The sequence below is a fragment of the Podarcis pityusensis genome, assembly GCF_964106645.2.
Source record: "Podarcis pityusensis genome assembly, chromosome: 14".
In the NCBI taxonomy this organism is placed as follows: Eukaryota; Metazoa; Chordata; class Lepidosauria; order Squamata; family Lacertidae; genus Podarcis; species Podarcis pityusensis.
Genome location: NC_138039.1, coordinates 45,794,034 through 45,816,631, shown reverse-complemented (window position 1 = coordinate 45,816,631; position 22,598 = coordinate 45,794,034). Strand labels below are relative to the sequence as shown.

The 22,598-nt window shown below is 41.5% G+C and overlaps 1 protein-coding gene across 8 annotated transcripts in view; it reads left to right on the top strand.

Annotated features, from left to right (window-relative positions):
* The window catches only part of NEO1 (neogenin 1), a 108,755-nt gene that overhangs the window by 77,972 nt on the left and 8,185 nt on the right, over positions 1-22,598 (top strand). For 3 of the 8 annotated variants that reach the window (XM_080980262.1, XM_080980258.1, XM_080980260.1), the window contains exons 17-26: positions 2,136-2,359; positions 2,641-2,779; positions 4,265-4,372; positions 7,140-7,334; positions 7,895-7,927; positions 12,867-12,935; positions 14,137-14,281; positions 14,646-14,884; positions 15,362-15,454; positions 20,568-20,726. In XM_080980262.1, the coding sequence (XP_080836388.1) occupies positions 2,136-2,359; positions 2,641-2,779; positions 4,265-4,372; positions 7,140-7,334; positions 7,895-7,927; positions 12,867-12,935; positions 14,137-14,281; positions 14,646-14,884; positions 15,362-15,454; positions 20,568-20,726 (1,404 nt within the window). The remainder of the gene's footprint in view (positions 1-2,135; positions 2,360-2,640; positions 2,780-4,264; positions 4,373-7,139; positions 7,335-7,894; positions 7,928-12,866; positions 12,936-14,136; positions 14,282-14,645; positions 14,885-15,361; positions 15,455-20,567; positions 20,727-22,598) is intronic. The other 5 variants (XM_080980265.1, XM_080980264.1, XM_080980263.1 and 2 more) reach the window with 3 other exon arrangements.

The window sequence follows — 22,598 nt, the reverse complement described above, 5'->3', positions numbered from 1 at the left end:
TTCATGCAATGTTTTAATGCAGAATTTCTCACTTTGCAATCTTCCAATCACAAATACATCCATACATGTATGCTTGTGCCTCCTGAACATTTGAAATGTGATGGGTATGTTGTCCACATTACTGCAGAAAACACCAATGGAACACTGCTGTACCATCATGTATTGTGTGCACTTATTCTAACTCTCTCTAAAATACTTGTTATATTAAATAGGTATTCAGAATAATAAGTATCTAGAGTTAAACTGCTTATGAATATGCTGACTTTAGCTTTTAAGCAGAATAATCTAATAACCCATGTGATACTTTCCACCTGTGACTAATGTCAGTTTCTAGCATGTCGCTTGGCAGAATTCATCAAAAGAAAACTTTGGGCATTTTTCTGGATCCAAATGGAGCATATTCCTCTGATAGGGATGACACTTACCCCTGGTGGTGACAGTCAGGGTCCTACAAGGCCTTCTGCCTCCACTCCAGCGGGGAGAAGTAATCTCCCTCATCAGATTGGCACTGTCTGTGGTTGGTAAAGGTTTGGGCCTGATAAGTTCTCATGGAGTGTTTTTTTCTTGTACTGTGGCCAGTTGGTCAAATTTCTGTAAAGCAGTTTCTGGCTGTGGTGGGGTAGAATGGAGTTTTTTGCTTATCCCACCAATAAACTAGCTAGGTCAGAATATCATTTTCAGAGCAATCTGTGACTGCTCTTTCTCTGTGAACATTTGGAAGGGGCTGTGTTTTGCAGCCTCCTACTCTTGTCCGTCTGGGCTTTCCAGCTGACCATCCCCTGACAGATTGTCCGGTTTGGTCCCACCTTTTCTGTCAGGCATTCCAGCTATTGCCGCTAGCCAAATCACTCATTCTCTGCATAATTATGGTGGCCTCAACCACATACATTTTGAAGAGGTTCTGGGTCCCATTGATAAACTGTTTAGACAAGAGCGCTCAGGAGTGGGGTTTTTCCCTTCTGTTTTTTTGTCATTTAATTTTTTTCTGCCCCTTGTGCTGTATTCATATTTGGTGTTTTTTCCTCAGTTTTTGTAGAGGGTCTCCCACAGTATTGGGGCTGTTGGGCTCATTGCTCCCCTTCTCTTACTCTCAGCAGAGGCATTTTGGTGGGCACGTTTTCTCGTGGTGTAAGGGGCCCTGACCTTTTTTATTTCTTTAATGACTTCTCTCCCCCCCCCCCCCAGCAGTTGTACCCCTGCAGGAGTCTGCTGGGAGTGAACTTTTGGACTCTTGACATTTCTATCTGTGCAGGGTCTGGATCCAAGGCAATGGGTCGGGGGATCAGTTATTCACCAGCGGAGGCAGAGAGGGATGAGTGACATCAGATGCTCACCCATGCCTCCTGCCTTTCCCTCTGGAGAAGAGATTCCCAGATTCCCAATGTTTTCTTTGTTGATTGCATGTTTGAGTGGGCTTGTTTAAGCTGTGGGGGTCATATCTGCCCTGCCAGTTGATCTGGGGAGGGAGATGGTACCTCCCCCCGGAGAGGAGGCAGAAGTTTGTCTAGGATCCTGCCTGTCACCACCAGGGAGGTGTCATTCCTATCAGAGGAATGTCCTCATCTGGATTCACAAACAAAATCCAAGGTAAGAACTCCCTTTCTTGTTGCTCAACATGTTTCCTGGATCTTAAGTGTTTTTATATTGCTGTTTTGTGAATTACTGTGAACTTGAACACAAGCAGTTCCCCCCTCCCCACTAATACTGTCTGGAAGATTAGCTTGTCCCCATTTGATCCTAATTCTACCTTGTTCTTCCACCCTCTTTTTAGAGATGGGATGAAATAACCCTTTAATGCAGCTAACGCTGAGTATCTTAATTAGTAAACAGTTTCAAATGGATATTCAAATTTCGATTCAGTGATCTTTTACTTTTGTAGCAATCTTCTTAGGTGTTGAACTTTGCCTACTCTGCTTATGGCATGTGTTTTAGGGAGGAATCGAAATAATCACTGAAAACTTTTATGCTGGTCTTGTGTTGCCTATTAACTCTGGCTTTTCTCTCTTTTTCTCCATTTCTCACCTTTCATTTCATCGTATTACCCTGCATTTCCCCCTTTTGTTTCTATTCACATATAATGCCACCTTCTTTCTTTTTTTATTGTAATACCCTACTTTTACCCATCAATTCCCTAGACACTTCTGAGGTTGATTTATTTGTTGTTAATGCTCCGTACACTCCAGTGCCAGATCCCTCCCCCATGATGCCACCTGTGGGAGTTCAGGCTTCCATACTGAGCCATGACACCATTCGAATCACCTGGGCAGACAACTCTCTGCCAAAGAACCAGAAGGTCTCGGATGCCCGTTACTACACAGTACGCTGGAAGACGAACATTCCTGCAAACACGAAATACAAGGTAACCAAAAGGTGCAGTCCAAAGGTACTTGCCAAACCAAATTTAAAACTAACAAAAATTTCTGAACATATGTTTCTATGAGCTATCAAGATAAATGGAAAGTTGATTCCTAAATAATGGACAAAAATGGAAATTCAAAACTGCCTTAGAAAATATTTGTATTAATGCAATTAATATTGTGAGAATAGAGATATATGGATGAGATAATGCTAGAGACTGTTGTCATAGTCAGGATATTTAATAGAGAGTGTCTCATTTTGTGACCCTTTGATTTCTCTTAGACTGCAAATACCACCACTTTAAGCTTCTTAGTAACTGGCTTAAAACCAAACACTTTGTATGAGTTCTCGGTGATGGTGACTAAAGGCCGAAGATCAAGTACTTGGAGTATGACTGCACATGGAACTACTTTTGAATTAGGTGATATTGTTGAGCCATTTCTAAATTAGTTGACATACTTTTTTCATGCTATGCTAATTTTTGTGTATTGTTGAATTCTTTCTGGTGTGGGAAGATTCTTAAAGTTATTTGAACTAAAGAGAGAATTTATATACAATGAAATAGGTCTATCATGTACAGAACCACAAAACATTTCATACATACAAATTATGTCTTAATAGTAGCTGCTAATAAATAACATGAAGGTTAATAATTAATGAGAATAGGGGAAATAATTTAATTATTGAGCAAGTAAGAGATCAGAAAAGCTCTGATCTGATCCTTGAAGCATCCATAAGTGCCAAGCTTCTTTCATTTTAATGTTATTTGCTAAAATAGAGATATTTGAAGTTTTGGCAGTTTCAGTAGTCAAATGGCATGATATGTGTCTGCACACATTCAAACCCATCTCTTCAGCATCTTGTCTGTTTATTTTCTTTATGATATTTCTCTTTTATTGTGGTTAGAAGTAAAAACAGATGATTGCCTCGAAAAATAGAAAATGTTTTAAGGCATGCAAAAAAACTCTAGCTTCAGAGAAGATAACAACCCTGTGGAGTTTTGTTTCTTTTTTAAAATGTAAGAATTTCTATACCACCTTCATAGGACAGCTCACATAAAACTTCAGTCCATTCCTGTAAAAGTATAAACAATTCAAAATGAAGCACAGAGTAGCAGAACACTCCTTTAAAACTGAACTAAACCACTGAAGATAATTTAAAATCAGAAGCACTTTGCTTTATGGTCGGTCAAATTTTTATTAATAATGGATACAGAATAACTTAATTGTGTTATACCATTTTTTAAATTCTTGGTTCGATGCCAGAAGAAGTGCTTTGAAATTGCTCAACATCCAGTTTTGGGTAGCTGTCTTTTGTGCAAATCCCATTTGAAATGAGATTCGAGTCAAGAAAACTAAATCACACAACTTTAATTATACCTGAGAAAAGTAAAACTCAATATTTTTCATACTTTTTGAAATATTTGATTAAGTCCCTTAAAATTACAATAGTGTTTGAGTTTTATCAAATGCATATTTAACAAATCATTAAGGAGTGAGAACTTGAATTTTAATATATTCCCTCTAGAGGGTATTGATCCTCTATAAACACCACTCTTCCAGATGATTCATTGACATTATTATGAATTCCAGTTGGAGAGAGGAGTTCACATTTAAGCTTCGTACCTAGAGGTTTGCTGTTGGAGGGCATGGCAGGAAGGGTTGATGGTGAGGAGGGAGCTCACAGAAATCCTCTGAAGGCATATGCTGCTCTTCCAAGATACTCCAAATAGAAAGAGTATTTTGAAATCCTTAGTATTGATGTTGCTTCTTCAGTAGAAAAATTTTTATCACTGCAAGTTAGTAGCTTATTTTTGTAGTTGAATATAGCAATCTTTGACAAAGAATGCTTAAAAGAATAAAACTGATACCACAATCTGTGTTTAATTTAAATATCATTATTGCAGTTCCAACTTCTCCCCCAAAGGATGTGACAGTAGTGAGCAAAGAAGGAAAACCCCGAACCATCATAGTCAACTGGCAGCCACCATCTGAAGCCAATGGCAAAATTACAGGTGATATTTTATTTGGGACAGTTTAGTATATTTGTGCTGCCATTCAGGTTATGTATATAGGATGAAATCAAGATGAGGGGTTCTATGGAATGCAGATAGAGAGAATTGATAAGAAGAATGATCTGTTGTGACCTTGACGGAAGCGTACAATAGACGAACCTTCTTGTGTTTTGGTTCATTTCCCCCCCTTTTTTCCCTTCCTTCGCCTTCTTCTTTCCTTTTTCTTTTTTCTTTCCCATAATGGCTTATGTTCTATGCCATGTACTTTGTAGTTTTTTTAGCCTTTTCCATTATTATTATTATTAAGGATTTTTCTTTCGTAATTTTGGTTGTTTATATTTATCTGCATTTGTTTAAAGCAAAATAAAAGTTACTAAAAAAATAAAGAAATCCTTTTAAAGGGTTGGAAACAATGATTAGAATGCTTAGTTATCTATGTTCTTTCAGTTTGAAGAAAATTGTGGTGTGTGTTTTTAATTAACTGCATACTGTTTTAATGTTCCAAGATGAAATGACTGAATTTTAACAATTAGGTCCATTTCCTCTTTATTTTATTTACTGTGTAAATAATATCAAGGTACCAAATATTAATGAGAAGTGTATAAAATGTTATATTAAAGTATTGGAATCAAATTCAGGCTAGAAGCACATGCATGAAATGACTAGCTTAAGCAGAGTAGTTAGGGTGGGCTAGCAGATTCTTCCTTCGCTTCTAATTACCTCCATGCAACTGCATGCAGCAGCAGAAGAGAAAGACGAGGGGTCAGGTCAGGTTGGTTCTGAGCCAGTTCAACTATCTTCTTCGTGAATCCAGGGCTAGTGTCACTATACTTCCATGTGCTACTGACATACTTCACAGCAGCTTGAGGAAAGTGGTGCATCTGAGTCCCTCAAGCCTCTGAGGCTGAGGCAGGGCTTGAAGGAAATGGGTGGGGGATTTCACTTCTTTCCTTCTGTCCTACCCCAATACACAGTCTTTTGCACATGGCTCTACTATTAGTTCAGACCTACAGAATATTGCCAGCCCTGGCATATCCTACAGTGTCTGTCTTCACTTGAACTAATCAGGCTTGGAAATAGGGTAATACTGAATTTATATTCAGCATAATTATGTGAAAGGTCTGCCCTCTGGTGGAATATGTTTTAAGATTTGCATTATAAAGCTGAAACCCATCGCAAAAGGAGCTGAATGCACAATTTTCTGCTTATTCAATTTGTTCTAATTTTAAGCAGGAATGCTGCTGTTATTTAAAAAATGGTCCAGTCATCAAATCATCCCCAAGCTAAGAAATCCCCACTTGTATCATTGTCCTGTGTCCCCAATAAGTAGTTTTATATGGGATTCTCTTCAAAACTTAAGAACTTTAGTGAGATTTTCTGTTCTTTTTCAGTCCCACTTTCAGGATGTGGGGTGGCCCAGAGAGTCCTTCCTTTTTGTATGTCATGATTATGGAACATATTTGTATTTATGATTTTTCCTGGGAAAGAGTTATGTAGCTTGATGTGTCTCACTAAACCGACTGGGCTGTAACATTAAAATAGCTTTCCTTGCTGCTAAATGATTCTTTATTTTTAACAAAATATTTCCTTTACTCAAACCATCTAAGCTGCTTCCTGTTACAAACATGGCAGGAGAGAGTAGTGGGCAGCACAAAACAGAATAGTGAAGGAAGAGAGAGAGAGAAAGGCCTTAAGCAATGATTTGGCAATAGTAATTAATTTTGTGAATAATAACCCAGCATGTTTCAAAGTGCATTCTCAGGGGCAAATGATCTACATGTGACTTGTTCCACTATGCATAAACAACAACCCAATTAACTCAAAAATATATTTTCTGAGTGTGGATTGTTTTCTGCAATTTTTCTTTAGCTATGCAAGTCATTTTCTTATGTGAATAGTGTAATATGTGAGTGAGGGATTTCAATTTCAAGCATACCATCTAGTGGAGCTGTTTGGAACTTTCACAACTCACAAAAATTATCAGTTAGTATCTGTAGGAACTGGCCTTCTGTGGAAAATCTGGAAGTCTGATACCAAACCAATAGAACAATCCATATTCCTTTACAGTCAATTTGGATTATCCCCAAAGGTTTATGAAGTGTAGTATTTTAGCTGTGTAGCAGTTCCTTAGCAATTACTAATTGCTTTCTCAATTAGTGATTTCCCTTCTATGGTAGCTGTAAGCCCTGTTCAGTCATTCTTAACCACGTATATGTGATTACCATTGCACAAGAAGCAAAAAAAGAAAAGAGTCTGCAGATATCTCACTTTCTTACACGGCTGTTGGCGTACCTGTAGGCCCCCTCATGTGTCAGAGGCTGAATGTCTGTGGCAGGGAGCCTTTTCTCCTTTTAAGAGTCCCCACATGATTTAGAACCTGGAATATTGGGGTTCCAAATTGCACAGGAAGTCTACTCATTGTCAGCAGGCTCTTCATTGCAGAAATTCATCCCACAACACATGGTGGCTGCAGGAATGGTGGCATGTAGGAGGAAGGGACTCCAAAGAACTCTCCCCCCCCCGCCCAGTGCAATACAGTGGTGGTACTCAAGATGCTGCAGGGGAAGAATTGTATGAATAGGGGTGTAATAAACTAATCAGTTGCTTCTCTGTCTTCATTGAGAAAGAATTACAAGGACACTTAAGAAGTATGGGTTTGTCTAGTTGTTTCAAGTATCTGTTCATTATATCTAACGTTCTCAAATAGCTTAGAGCCCTTGGGAACATGTCTTCATAATTCATCATCTGTATTTTGTTTATTGTGCAGGATACATCATTTACTATAGTACAGATGTCAACGCTGAAATACACGATTGGGTCATTGAGCCAGTAGTGGGAAATAGATTGACCCACCAGATTCAAGAGTTAACACTTGACACAGCATATTATTTCAAAATTCAGGCCCGTAACTCCAAAGGCATGGGTCCTATGTCAGAGGCGGTGCAGTTCAGAACACCTAAAGGTAGGTTGATCTTGTTAACTGAATACGTTCTCCGGGAGCAGAAAACGGGAAATTCAGACAAATGTTTAAATGCATTTTTCATGGGTGGGGCCTGTCTGGTTCAATGAATCAGTACCTATCAGCCTGAAAGTGTAAATGTTCCAGTTGTTGTCATTAGTTGTGTCTTGTGAATGGGACAGTATTTTTGAGTACACAGTTTACTGTATGTTCCCACCTATAGAAGAGTGGTTTGAATATATACTGTATGGTGCAAATGAGTTCATTGCAAATGTCTGGATGATCGTAAGGGTCTCCTACTTGGGGAGGTATGCTATCAAACTGCTCATTTGAACATTTCCAATATTCATATGGGATATGAGCATTTCTCATTGTAATTTATGAACAAGAGCTGAATAGGCATGGTGTGGGGAGGGTCTTCTATAAAGTAAGCTGTAGTAGTAGCAATTATTTAATTTCCCATTTATAGAGATTGCTACTTCTGTGCCATTGAAATTTTTGTCACTCCTTTAGATTTAGTTATCTCTCTCTTGTTTGCTTCTTCCCTGTGCTTGTCCTGGTAGCTGAATCTTCAGATAAAATGTCTAATGATCAAGGTAAACCAGTGGGCATATTTTTTGTGTCATTTCCTTTCATGCAAGTGCTATTGTCTTTCTTCTAACAGTATTTCAACTGTTAAATGCCAAAAAACAAGCTCTTGTAGAATTTAAAGTTTGAAATGCTGTAAATACTTTTTTGCATAGTGTGTTTGGAATGTAATCTCTTTCGTTAGGTAGTGCAAGGTGGATGCATCCATGATTGGCGCCATGTATTCAAATGCATGCTCAAAGCAGCTGCGCCCCATGTACATAATTTGAGTGGTGAGCCCAGTATGAAAACACACACACACATCTTAAGAATTCATTTTGGGGAAAGCCTGTTTTTATTGTTGACAGCTGATGTGGGCTGGACATTAGTTAGCTATCTCTCTGTGAGGTCATGTGGCCCCTTCCCTTCCCCACTTTTCAAGATGACTTTTGTGCATGTTTGTTTCTCATCTTTATAAAAAATCAGTTGAATGAACATAATGGTGAACCCTTAACAAATCATCCCCAAGTATTAAAACATGGAACCAACAAGTAAATGCATCAACCTTCAGTTCACTGGTTTCATTCGTTCTCCTCATTGAGGAAATACGTTTTGCAGCTTACACTTTTTGTTATGGCTCTATGCACCCCACATATGTTAGATTGTCTGCAGTATTATACTCATGTATAACACACTACTGGCAGAGGAGCCTGCATTTTACTAAGCTGCTTGCTTATCTGTGTCTGCAAACTAGAGAGGCGTTTGAGAACCACACAGGCATAGGGGGTTAATTACAAAGAGGTTTATATCTGAGCCTGTCTTGATTAGGTAGTGGCCAAAGAGGCACTTTAAGGCAACGTGTGTCACAAGATGGTCTTCCTCTTGCTAAAAACTGCATTTTGCAGTTTAACCTATAGGTTGCATAGGTGGTGTGAAAAATGAGGGAGCCATGTGCTCACATACTATTTGGTTACTGGAGTGGTAGTAGATATCATAGAAGTGTTTTTGTGACTCATAGAAGGAAGAACATCTGCTACTACATCACACACCCTGAGGGGAAAAGTAGTCGGCCTTATTGTCTTTTTCCTAAAACACAGTTGAGTAATCTTTTTTAACCTTTGGGTTGCATTCCCACATGAGCAACCTACCGGGTGCCACATACCAGTGGTGGGAAGGAGCAGAACAGTGAGTGTGGCTCCTACCATTAATAGGTGATATTCCAGCCATGCAGAGCCAGAGATTTCCACATCTTCCCCATATCTCACCGTGTTCCATTCAGGCATGCAAAAGGTATTATCACAGTTCAAGGACATGTTTCAGCCAAGCAAATACACTTGAGGACATCATAGAACCAAGCTGATGAGGGATTTAACTTCATGAAAGGCCTGGGAGGCTTCATTCAGCCCACAGACCAGAGAGGCACCCACATTTAGCATGGTAGGGACTGGCAACTGATGGCCCGTGAACCGAATCCATCTTATAGGAGGTCAACACAGGCCCCTAGAATTATGGTCTCAACAGCAGTGGAAGTGAGAATAGTAGTGGTATGATGGAATTTTTCACCTGGCTCCATATGAATTTAGTTGAGTGGAGGTTAACTTTGTATGAGAGTGGAAAGAAAAATAGGCAGAATTGTGTGGCTCTCCATTCTTTGAATTCTCCATTCCTGAAAATTGACTACCATATTTACTCTAGTCTAATGCACACCTCAGTTTTCAGGACCTTGAAACAAAACAAAAAAAGTATTTGCTGGTGAATGTAAATGTGCCATCGAATCTAATGCACACCCTAATTTTCGCAACATAATTAGATCAGAAAAGGTGAGCATTAGATTTGAGTAAATACGGTACTTCTTTTTTGCCTTCTTTTGTCCATACTTTTAAAGTGTTCATTAATTTATGTCTGTATATGGATCATGGAACATTTCAGTGACTTCATAATGTGTCTTTTGTGCTCATGCACGTTTATTCCCACATGCTATGTAGCATAAGCATTTGTGTCAGCCATAAGGTGACCCTAATGGTTAATGTGCTCTTATTGGCTATGCTGGTACATATCATATTTATTGAGTCATTGCCAAAAGGTAGAACCTGCAGTGGTGGAAGCTTTACTGCCATGGATCTCTGGAAATGCACCTTTAATTCAGACAGTCAATCAATCAGATTTATTTGCTAAAAATCATTGGGCATTGCAAAACACCAGCAAGTGTATATTCTGTGTATAGGATTATGGGAACAAAAGTAAAGGCTACATGACATGACTTGTGCCTTTAGCACAGTTGGTAGAATCTCCATATTCAGAAGCACTCAAGAAAGCTGTCTGTCCCCAACCCCTCACTGCTGGGTAAACAATTATTGGCAGCAAGCAAGTCTGACCATTGGAAGCCGTTAACAGAAAAGCTATGGTTCCTTTCTAAAACGTTACCTTTGAACATCAAATTGGTACTACATTAAATTTATTTCTAACAGCTTGATCTTAAACATGTCTTCTTAGAATAAGTCCAAATGAGTTCATTGAGGCTTGCTCAAAGGTAAATGTAGTCGTAAGTTACCTTTTAGCAATGCCATAATGTGTATATTTTAAGTTTCTTTGTGAATGTAAAGGAATGTCAAAAAGTACTCTTTAAAACATTCCATCCATGTGTTTTTTTGGCTTACAGACAGGCAAGATCTCTTTCTCGTCTTCTTTTATCTATAAACTCTGTATTTATCTAGTATTTTTCTTCCCTTTTAAAGAAGTTAAGACCGTACTATTTTAACAGCAATTTATAGAAACTTTAAAAATTATGAATATAATTTTAAGATGCAAGCTTATATAAACTGTGTGTAACACTATCAAAATCTGTATAAGTGTAAAACTACAGAGGAGCAGGAGTGCACTTTGGGACAAGAGAATTCCAGCTTCCCATATATGCTAATGGGGTCTGAGCTCTCTTTGACTGGCTAGGGAAGAGATATTCAGCTCTGAAAAAGCTGACCCCATGTGTGGTAGCTGTGAAAAAGTTGATTTCCTATTTTGGGGATCATTAGGTAAGAAATCAAGAATCAAGATGCTAGTTTCATAATGCTTTTCTACAAATCTCTGGTTTGATAATATGTACAGTTTGATAGGAAAATATAGAGCTGGAGACGGGCTCAGAGTTCAGAAAAGGGCAGCTGAAGTAATCGGGACTGGAGCCACTCGCTTATGAATAAAGGTTAGATATGGGGTCTGACACGGGTGGCACTGTCGTCTAAAGCACTTGGCAGTTGAAATCCGTGCAACGGGTGAGCTCCTGTTGCTCTTTCCCAGCTTCTGCCAACCTGTCGGTTCGAAAACACACCAGTCTAAGTAGACGGACAGGTACCACTGCGACAGGAAGGTAAACTGTGTTTCTGTGCGCTCTGGCTTCCATCACGGTGTTCCGTTGCACCAGAAGTGGTTTAGTCATGCGGGCCACATGATCCAGAAAGCTGTCTGCAGACAAATGCTATCTCCCTCAGCCTGAAGCGAGATGAGCACTGCACCCCATAGTTGCCTTTGACTGGACTTAACCATCCAGGGACCTTTTACCTTTACCTTTTTAGCTTCGAACAAAACCAAGCAAGGAGGGACATGATAGAAGTATTTGGTTGATTAATTGATTGATTAATTTCCATCCCTTCTTTCCAAGGGAGCCCAGGTCATGAAGAAAGTACATAGGAAAAGTACTCCCATAGTACTAGAATTTGGTATCCAGCGAAACTGAATGTTGGAGGATTTGGGAGTAACAAAAGAAAATACTCAGATATTTCATTCCCACAAAATGTAGCGATGGCTGTCAGCTTAAATAGCCTTTAAAGGGGATTAGACAAGTTCATGGAAGATAAAGCTGGCAATGGCTTCTAGTCACAATTGCTTCCAGTGCAGGGGGTGACAGTGTGCCTCTGAAAAGTAGTTGCTGGGGAGCAGAAGAGTGCCTTTGCCGTAGGATCCTACTTTGTGTGCTTCCTGGAGGCATCACATTGACCGCTATGAAATGGGCCTTCGGCTTAATTCTGTTAGCGTTCAGTGTAATCTTCAAACTGTGTTTGTGTGTGCATGCGCACACACAACTACAAGTAGGCAAATTCAATTTTCCACTAGTTTGAATTTCAGAGTGATAGCTGTGCTAGCATGCTTCAAAACAGGGACATGACCGCTAGTTTAGTTTAGTTTAGTTTATTATTTTGTGGCATATATTTTAACATGCCAGAGCCCACCTCATAAGATGCAATAAGTGTTTCCCACACGAGATCCATAAAAGCTTCTGCCGCAACAGAGGCACCCTCCCACTAAATTCTCCACAAAGAACTCTAGAGTGGGGAAAGTCTCTTGCTTCATGTTTGGTGAAGTAGATGAGATCATGTTCCCTCTGCCCAGCTCTCTGAAAAAGTGTCATGATCCATGGGGAGAGGCTAGATATTGCCATGCTTTGTTCTTCTTGAAGAGAAGTAATGAGTCTCACTGCATCTATCTGTCTTCAAAACCCTGTGAAGAACAAAATGCAATACGCTTACTACTGAGTTACAATCAGGTATTTCCTGAAGTTTCCCCGCCCCCCAGTAAGCATTACCCAAGAACACGCACCTTTCATCTCTAATAGCATTCTATGGGGTAACTATTGATAGGAAGGTTCTGTGAACTTCAGCCATTCAGGTCATATGTAACAGTTAAGTACTAGGGGGTTCTGACATTACTAGAATACTGTGGCTTGTTTCTTTCTTCACAGAAGGCACCAGGTTATTCTATAGTTTTGTGTGTATACCTTTTGCATGAATGTTGTTCTAGCTGTTCTTGAGATAGTTGGATAGACACTTCTAGAAAAGTCCTGCAATCTTCCTGGACTGTTTCTATGTGTGTTTCTGTCTAGGATATGTTCTTGTCCATAGAAAAACAAGTTATGTTTTTAAAAGACAGATAAGGCATAAACTACAAGTAGCTTGACACAGCTTCAATTTTGTTTTCTAGCATTGGGGTCTGCAGGAAAAGGAAATCGGCCAGTGGATGTTGGGCCAGACTATAAAACACCTATGAGTGGTAAGTAGAATTCTGCTGACTAAGGTGTTGAAAGGAAATCATAACATGTTCAAAGAAAAGTTAAAGCATCTTTACAACCATGTATGAGAGGGTTACATTGAAAACAATCCCTCCAGTATTCCAGGCAGTGCAAGTGACCTCTACAGTACAGCATGTTTTTTTGTTCAGTACAAGTTATAATGTCCAATCTTTTATCACAAGCAAGACAATCTCTTTATGCAGGGACTGTTCTCTTAGATGCAAGGTGGCTAACATGTGGCCCTCCAAATGTTGGATTCCAAACTTCCATCATCGTTTACACTAGCCATGGGACTTTACAAGGGCCTAGCATGTGCTACTGCCACCCGGGGCTCATACGTGCACACGCAGGGGGGTGGGGCAGAGGGAGCCTGTCCCACCATCCCAGCCCTTGTCATCCATGCCACTGCTTCAGGGTGCACTTACACCGCCCTGGCAGCCCCCGTGTAACCCAAGAGCATCACTGCCTCGCTTGGAAGTGTGGCTTCCAGTGTTGCAAGGGCCCAGTGGGGTGTGCAATGGCAATGTTGCTGGATGCTGCTGGCTGGTGGTGAAGGAGTGGGGGGAAAGTGCAGTGACTCTGTCTTTCCTCCATCCTAACTCCATTGTTGTTAAATGTGCTGCTTCTTTCCTCTCCCCACCCCAGTGTGGTCAGGATGGAAGCAGATTGCTTTTCCTCGCCCACATTTACACAGGGAAGCAACTGAAGAAAGAGAGTGCTGTATTGTTTTTAACACTTGATTGGAAGCCGCCCAGAGTGGCTGGGGAAACTCAGCCAGATGGGCGGGGTATAAATAAATTATTATTATTATTATTATTATTATTATTATTATTATTATTATTTCTTCTCATGTGCTGCAGCAGAGGCTGGCAGAGGAGTAGGTGCTCCTTTGCTTGCCTGCCTGCCCTGGCAGCCCTTCATGGCTCTGTGAGGCTGGGATCTAACCGTCTGATCCCAGTCAGCCTTGCAATATGGCCTGGGGCTTCCAGGGTGGTGTGAGGAGCAAAATGTGCCCTCCCAAAAACTGCGCCCGGAACAACCACCCCTCTGCCCCCTCCCCCATGAGGCCACTGGGACTTCAAACAATATCTGTAGGGCCACAGATTCCTCATCCTTGCCTTAGATTCAAAACTCCCAAGACATTGCCATGTATAATTAAATAATGTTTGTTTTCCTCTTTAGGCAGTAACAGCCCTCATGGAAGCCCTTCACCTTTGGAATACAATATGCTTTTGGTAATAATAGTGTCTGTGGGAGTGATCACCATTGTTGTGGTGGTAATTGTTGCGGTCTTCTGCACACGCCGCACCACTTCTCACCAGAAAAAGTAAGATGCTTTGGCAACAACTTGTTCTATCTTTTAGGGGCATTGATTTAATTAGCGGTCATTGATTTTGCTTGGGTTTAATAACATGAATATTAAATAGACATGATTTTAGTAGTCTGGTAAAATAAATGAGGAAACCTCCCATTGTTGTTGGCTGGGTGTAGGAGAAGAAAGGATCATACATGCCCCCCCCCCCCACCTTTTGGATACAAGTATAGAATCAGAATATAACATACATGATGTGTCTAGAATAAAATTGCTTGCACAGAAAGCTGAAGCATGTGTCAGTTAACTACCTGAAGAAAAAACAGTAGTTTTATGCCAGCCTGTGAATACACTAATATTTTTCTTACGGCTTTCAAAGGAAGCGAGCTGCATGCAAATCTGTGAATGGGTCACATAAATACAAAGGAAATTCTAAGGATGTCAAACCCCCTGACCTTTGGATTCACCATGAAAGACTGGAGCTGAAACCCATTGATAAATCTCCAGATCCTAATCCAATCATGACAGACACCCCAATCCCTCGGAATTCCCAAGACATTACGCCAGTTGACAACTCCATGGACAGCAATATCCACCAAAGACGGAACTCATACAGAGGTGGGCTTAGTATCATGCTAAGTTTATTCATTATCCTATTTATTCATTATCCTTAGACAACTGTGGCCTGTAGATTGCAAAGGGTGGGTTTTGTCGAGATTCGTAATTGTTTAAGTACTTGCCAATTGACTAAGTTGTAGTAGCTGCACTTCAGTTTATATTTATTACAATTTGCATGTAAATCAGTGAGAAAATGGAACCCATAATATACAGCATAGCATTTCTGCTAATAGCATTATTTGCATCACTTAAAAATCTATTGTGAGAATTTATTTTGGTTTTACAGCACCAAACCCTGCCCCTATTCTCTTTGAATGACGTTTCTAGAAAGGAAGACTATAAAGTGTTCTTAAGAATAGAGTCTCTTGGTAATCAGAATGAGTGTGTATGAAACATTTGTTTTCGTTTTCCTGCTTAATGATCTGATATAAAGATGATGGACATAAATGTTTATAGATGCATACATTCTTTTTCTAGGGCATGAGTCAGAGGATAGCATGTCCACACTTGCAGGAAGAAGGGGAATGAGACCAAAAATGATGATGCCATTTGATTCTCAACCACCTCAGCGTAAGTCTAACTTTAGTTATTTCTCACCAAGCTTCCTTGAGTCAAACATTTCACATTCCATCCCGTATTGCTGGGAGTAGGGTGATGAATGTGCACAAAATCTTGTTTCTACTTGAAATAAATGCTAGGAAAGTTTAGAAGAAGAAACATTAGCATTATTATAACAATTATGGAAAGAATATCAAGATTATAAATAGAAAACTGGCAGAACTGAATCTTGCAGTATTTCCATGCCAAAGTAGTATTTGGATGCCAACCTGATAGGAGTGCTAAATAGCCTTTTGGCAAAATAGTACACGTTTTATATTTGCCGCTTTTTAATTTTTGTAAATTTAATGTTAAGCCCACAATCTATTTAAAATTTATTTCAGAAAGATAGGTACTTCTGGCTGGGTTGTATTTTTCATAATACTTTGAAGCACAAACTAAGCAGAAAGTGACAGCATTTCCCCACTATATTTAAGGTATTTGTAGTCCTTATAGTTCTGCACTGTCTTTAAGGTCAGATTTGCTTTATGTTGGCCAACTAATGTTGTCAAATGACCACTACTTATTAGGGCTGGGCGATATATCGTCCAAAACCGGTTTGAAGTTCACGTCGTGATAATTATTTCATAATATTTGAGCTGGCAATATATCGCGAATCACAATGTGTGTAAGGACTAGGCGATATCTGGTTTTCAATATCGCAGTAACTTACCAGCTAAACATTTCAATGTTATCAGCAGCTAAACCTCACAATATCACCAGCTAAACATTGCAATCTACCACAATGTCTGAAATAAGGATGGAACTATACAGAGCAGAACAGGACAATGTCATGGCAACTGCTACTACTTAGGGGTCTAAAACGGATAAATGACAATATTATCAATCATCACACACTCAATTTCATCAGCAGGCAAGCCAGAATGCATCCCAACAGGACTTTAGGTTTGGGGCTTGCCTACCAAATGGTGGCCTTCAGGACAATCCAAAGTATGGCGATGAGTCATAGTGCATACAAATAATCTGGGACTGTCCGGCTGCAAGCAGACCTTCTAGGAGGCAGAAGCAGCAGTGGCAGAAGCAGAAGCAGCTTGCCATGACCACAGTATGTGTTTGTGGTGGTGGAACAATCAGTGGCAACTTGCGAGGCCACACAGCAGTGGCGGGAGCTGGCGGCAATAGCGGTGGCAGCCTGCAAGGCCTTGCAGTGGTGATAGTGACGGCAGTAGCAGGAGTGGCCTGTGAGGACTCATGGCAGCGATGGGAGGTAGCGGCAGTAGTGGTGGTGGCCTGCGAGGCCTTGCAGTGGCAAAAAAAAGTGGCAGCAGTAATGGCAGTGGCTTGCAAGGCCACACGGCAGTGACAGTAACAGTGGCAGCCTGCAATGCCTCACTGTGGTGACAGGGAATGACGGCAGTAGCAGTGGCGTGTGAGGCCTCGTGGTGGCAATAGAACATGGCAGCAGTAGTGGTGGCAGAGTGCAAGCCCTCACGGTGGCAGCACAAACAGTAGCGCCCTGCAAGTCCTCGCAGCAGTGACAGAGAGTGACAGCAGTAGTGGTGGCCTGCAAGGACTTGTGGCAGCAATGGGAGGAAGTGACAGTAGTAGTGGTGGCCTGCAAGGCCTCATGGCAGCGACAGGGAATGATGGCAGCGGCATTGGACTGCAAGGCCTTGCAGTGGTGGCAGGAACTGGCTGCTGTAACAGCATTGGCCTGCAAGGACTTGCAGTGGCAATAGGCTTTGGCATCAGAAGCGGCGGTGGCCTGGGAGTCCTTGCAGCAGAGGCCCATGGGGACGCGTAGCAGTAACAGGAGGTGATGGAGGTAGCCACATCCTGCGAAGCCTTGCGGTGGCAACAGGAGGTGACGGCAATAGTAGTGGCAGCCTGTGAGGCGTTATGGTGACACAAGCTGTGGGGCTTGTGAGGCCTCGCCGTGGTGGCAAGAAGTGGCGGCCTGCAAGTGGCAGTAGTGGGAGGCTGTGGCAAAAGCTGTGGCAGCCACCTCTGCTTCTGCCACCGTCTCCTGCCACCCCCACAAGGCCTCACAAGCTGCTGCTACTGCCACCGCTGTGAGAAGACCATGCAGGCTGTCGCTGCTTTTGCCACTGACGCAAGGCCACCACTACTGCTGCCAGCATGACAAGGCCTCGCAGGCTGCCGCCACTTCTGCTGCCATTGCCGTGGCAAGGCTTTCTCTGCAAAAACCTGCTCTTTAAAGCTGAATCAGAGCAAACTGAATCCACAACAAACCCGAATAGCCGTTTGTTTTCATTCAGTTTTACGAAGTGGGTTTTCATGGGGAAAGTCTTGAAGCAAAAAAAGGGGCGGCGCTACAACATCAAGCTTTAAAGCGCAGACCATTGCCTAGAAAGAGTGGGGCAAAAGGTAAGTATAGATAAGCCATGTGCTGGGTAAGGTGAACAGAGGCATATAGAAGAAGAAAGCAAAGGGGAAAGATGGTGGTCCGGTCCCTCAGGGTAGTGTTGTCAGATTACTAAAAAACAGAGGAAAGGTTGGAGACATCAACAGCCCTTTAGGAAACAACATTTGGAACAAATGAACTACTTTAGGAAACAACATTTGGAACAAATGAACTACTGTGAAATAATGTGCCCACAATTAGTCACTTTGACCTAAAAATCTATTTCAAAAGTCTTGGCAGCTGTGAAAAAGTTAATGTGTTATTCACCACCACTATGTAGAAACATTTGTATGTAGAGCATCCAGTGTAAAATTAAGTTTTCCTGTTTTCAGTTTTCCTTTACCATGGTGGTCTGTTGCTGTTGGATTTGGTTTTTATTTGCATTTCTGTTTACTGTTTTTGTACTGTGTAATTCTTCTGCTTAGATAATATGAAAACATAACTTTGCCATAGTTAAGCATTAAGCAGAGCCCCTCAGAAAAACATTGCAGTGTATTCCTGGTGTCCATGCATTACCTGAGTCTGGCAATTTTTTAATATATAGATTTTGAACAATTTTGAAGTGTATTTCATTCTGAATGCAAGTCAGTGGTACTTAAGTCTTCAACATGCAAATGCGTGCTCGGTTTGGCCTGGGCTACCTGAGGTGTAATAGGCCTTTTTTTTACTGTGAATCCAAATCAGCTTCATCCCAACTTCTGACTTACACTATTAATAGACATTGCAGGGATGCCATAAAGTGTTTTTCAGCACAGTCCCTCAACCTTCTCTTCAGGTGTAACAGTGATCCACACTGTGGGTTTGTTGTATGCTACCCACCCAGTCCAGTCTGCAAAGTTCAGATAAAAACACTGGGTAACACTGCAGAGGAGTTCTCATCTCTCAGCTTAAACACAACATGCAGTAGGGGTCTAATACCTCCGAACAACATTGTGGGGTTGCTGTAAACCACCCAGAATATTCAGTGTGAATTACATTACAGGATTGTCATAAACTCAGTCCCCTCAATCTACTAGAGTATGGGGACAATGCAATGTGTTACAATGCTTTGTAATTTGCAATGGTAAGTTTTTCTTTAAGTTTCACACTGAACAAGAATAGATTTCGAGTAGGAATTATTTTCCTTGCTGCTAGCTTTTGAGGGTATCCCTCCCTTGTGGGTGGGGCAGACAAACTAGCACCAATTCCCAGTTACATTAAATCCTGGATTTCTCCATTAACTCTCTACAGATACGTCTTGCTTCCATTCCTGGAAGTAAGTAGCATCTCAGTATGTACCAGGAGTGACATTTCTAGACAATTAAATGGTTTTCGCTGTCCTTTTTATATCTTTTTTTGTCTCCTCTATCCTTTTAACATCTTTTGGGGGGGAGGGTTTCTCCTGTTTCTATTGGAGGAGGAAATAGGAGAGGATGGAGGCAGAGGCATTTTGCACACAATGCTAGGTCAAACCATAATTAGAACAAAGGAGCAAGTGTGTATGTTCCTGGGAAAAGGATTGTGGTCACTTTGCTTTTTTTCTCCAGGCCTGCTGTTGCAATGCTGTTTTGAGCTAAGCCATGGTTCGCTTAGTGTTATGTTCAAACCCAGGCTTGTGATTTATCTCACTTCAGGCAAACAGCAAACTGTAACCTTTTTCACCTGCCACTTCCAGCCAGTTCCACTATACACATGCAGCTGAGATGATTTTTGTGCAAACCTTGGGTTTTTTCCAAGCCTGTTGATATTTCCCTTTTGTGCATGTCTGTTTTGGCTGCATAAGGATCAGCACTCAAGGAATGAGTTGAGCATTAGTAGTAATGGTGCCTAAATCATGGTTAAAGGTTGGCTGCAAACTAAGCTGTGAAACCATGATTTGAAATGGGTTTGCAAACGATTGCATGTGTGTTGAACAGACCTTGGTAAAAGTCCATTTCTTTGTTTGCCAGATGACAAACCTCTCTTGCTGGTGCCTCCTTATGCTCTTGTCATGGTGACAGGTTTGGTTCACAAAGCATAGACCATGGTTTTACTGTATGTTTAGGAAGCTAAAAAGAATTAAAGCAGCAAACCATGGCCAGAATTTAAGCAGGGTTCATAATTACATAGGCACCAGGCCTTTTTCATTAACTGTTAACTCTGTTCTACGCCCCCCCCTCCCCCAGGACGGTTTGCTTATAGTTTTATTTCCTGGGATGTTTTCCATTCAGTTGTTCATCCTTTTTACTACCCTTGCAGACTCCCTATTAATCTACCTCAATACAAGATTCTAAAATGTGAGCTTCAGTGTTTTGCAATATTCTCAGTTTCTTATTAAGATCAGATGCACAGAGTCCATCCTCAAATCAACCAGAATTCCTGTTTGCTCAGGAAGTTCAATTCTGTTCTGTAACAGTTTCTATAACTTGAATTCATATTCAAATCCCACATGTTTAATGCAACAGAAAACATGGATATGATTTTCTAAAATGTAATCACCCAGAGAACCCTGGCTATGAAGTGATTCAACTGCAATAAATAAATATTGGAAAAATGGGGGAATTCCTTCAAACGGGTGTAGAGATGGCCTGTCATGGCAAAATGGACTTTGTTGTTCCGGAACCTTGAGGATAGTGTGCTGGTTTTTAATGTGCTTTTTTGTGAAATGGGTGGGGGTGCACTTCTGCATGCATGCTGGTTGGTGTGTGTTAAGCATTTTTTCTGTCTTATATTCATTCGCAGCTGTGATTAGTGCTCATCCCATCCATTCCCTTGATAACCCCCACCATCATTTCCACTCCGGCAGCCTCGCTTCTCCAACCTGCAGCTATCTCCATCACCAGGCAAACCCATGGCCAGTTGGCACATCCGTGTCCCATTCAGACAGGGCTAATTCCACAGGTGAGAAGAATGTCCTGGGGCAGCCATTAGTAAAAGATGCAAAGACAAGAACTTCTGGGACATACTCAAATCCAATTTTTGTGATTGTGTGAGGGGGAGGGATGGGTGTTTATATAATTGTGCTAGAGATGTCCAAAGATTTGTTTAGGATGCAATCCTAAGTCCATTTACTAGGAAATAAGTTCTGCTAGCTCAAAAAAGACTTATTTCTAAGTGCATATGTATAGGACTGAGCTGTCTTGTGATCTTTTTTTCCCTTTTCCGTTCTGCAAAAGTGCTTGAAATGCACATGCAAGTCTCGCTTTCTGAACATAACATGTTCCTGAGAAATGGTTGATTGGGCAAGTGTTCGCATAACGAGCCAACCGTTTCCAGTGTTTTCTGTGTGGAACATCTCATTGCTTTCCCAACAGTCTGATAAACTGAGAGGACTGGAGGAGCATCACATTTTCCTGCTGTGTATCTATAGCATGACCCCTGCCCCGTAACCCTCCCACAGATCTTCCTCCACCTCTGATCTACACTGCTGACCTGTTTTGGCAGTGATAGCCCTGTCCCTTTGCTGCTGTTTTGGAACCAGTCTGCCTTCCTCCTCCCCTTGCCTGGATGTGGCCAGTGAGTCAGAAGCACTTCTACGTGAACTTGTAAGAGAGGCCAAGCTGAGCAACATGGCAAAGCCTTCTGTGTTGGTGCAGCCGCCAGTGCCTTCCACCTCCTCCTCTTCCCTCCTCTGGTGCCCAAAGCCAGCAGCAGCACTGGTTCCTACTCCTCTAGTGGCTGCTGCAGTGATGAGACCTATCTGCTCAGCTCCTGCAGCAGCAAGGCTGCCAAGGAGGAAGCCAAGCCCTTCTTCATCCTTTTCATCCTCGTTGGCCTGGCTGACTCTCTGTGAGCTGGGCTCTGACATGCTCTCCACTGCTTCTTTGCTCAGGGGCAGTGGCTCAACCTCCATCTCAGCTTTGCTCTCAGCCTTGGCCCACCTCTTCGGTGCCAGAGGAGGAAAGAAAAGGAGGGAGGAGGAGGAGGAAGAAGGCCGCAGCTGTACCAGCAGAGGAGACTCTGGCATGTCACTAAGCTTGGCCCTTTCATGCCTTCATTCTGCTTTTGTCGCAGGCTCATGCAGTGTCACTGCTGGTTGGCTGACTCACTGGCCAGATCCAGGCAAAGGGAGGGGGGACTGGTTCAAAAACCAGGGGCAAATGGGACAGGGCTGCCTCTGCTGCCAAGAACAGGCAGTAGACCAGTAGTGTAAATGGGAGATGGAAGAAGATCTGGGGAGGGTAATTGGGGGCAGGATCATGGCAGTGTAGATACACAGAAGGAGAACATTGGGCTTTCTTTTGAAATACTGTAAATTGCAACATTAAGGGAAATCATTCTCACAGGTCCTCGTGTTCAGATAAGTGAAGTTTTGCATAACAAGTGTGTGGATAGTGGGACCTCCATGTGTTTGATTTCTTTGTTTTAAAATGACGACACCATTACATTTCAGTCATGACTAAATGTTTTATTGTATAACAGCATTAGCATTTTGAGCTCTGGGGCTAGGGTTCTTGGTTCAGCGTTGGTTAAGAGACCTTGCAAGTAAGAAGGAAATTGGCTGCTGCTCTTATGCCCAGGAATAAATTTAAGAATGAACAATGCCCCTATCATATTTGGAATCATCCCATCCTAACTTTGCATCTGGATTACAAAAGGAAAAATAATACTACTCCTTTTAAAGTTGTTTTATAATTCACATATTCCAAAGGCCTGCCTGCCCTCCCTGTATAATCTGTGGATGGCATTTAATCAAGCACAGTTTGAACATTATTATGGTACTGGTAAGTTGTGTTTAAACAGCAGGATAGTACAGAAGTAGGCTTAGTTTGC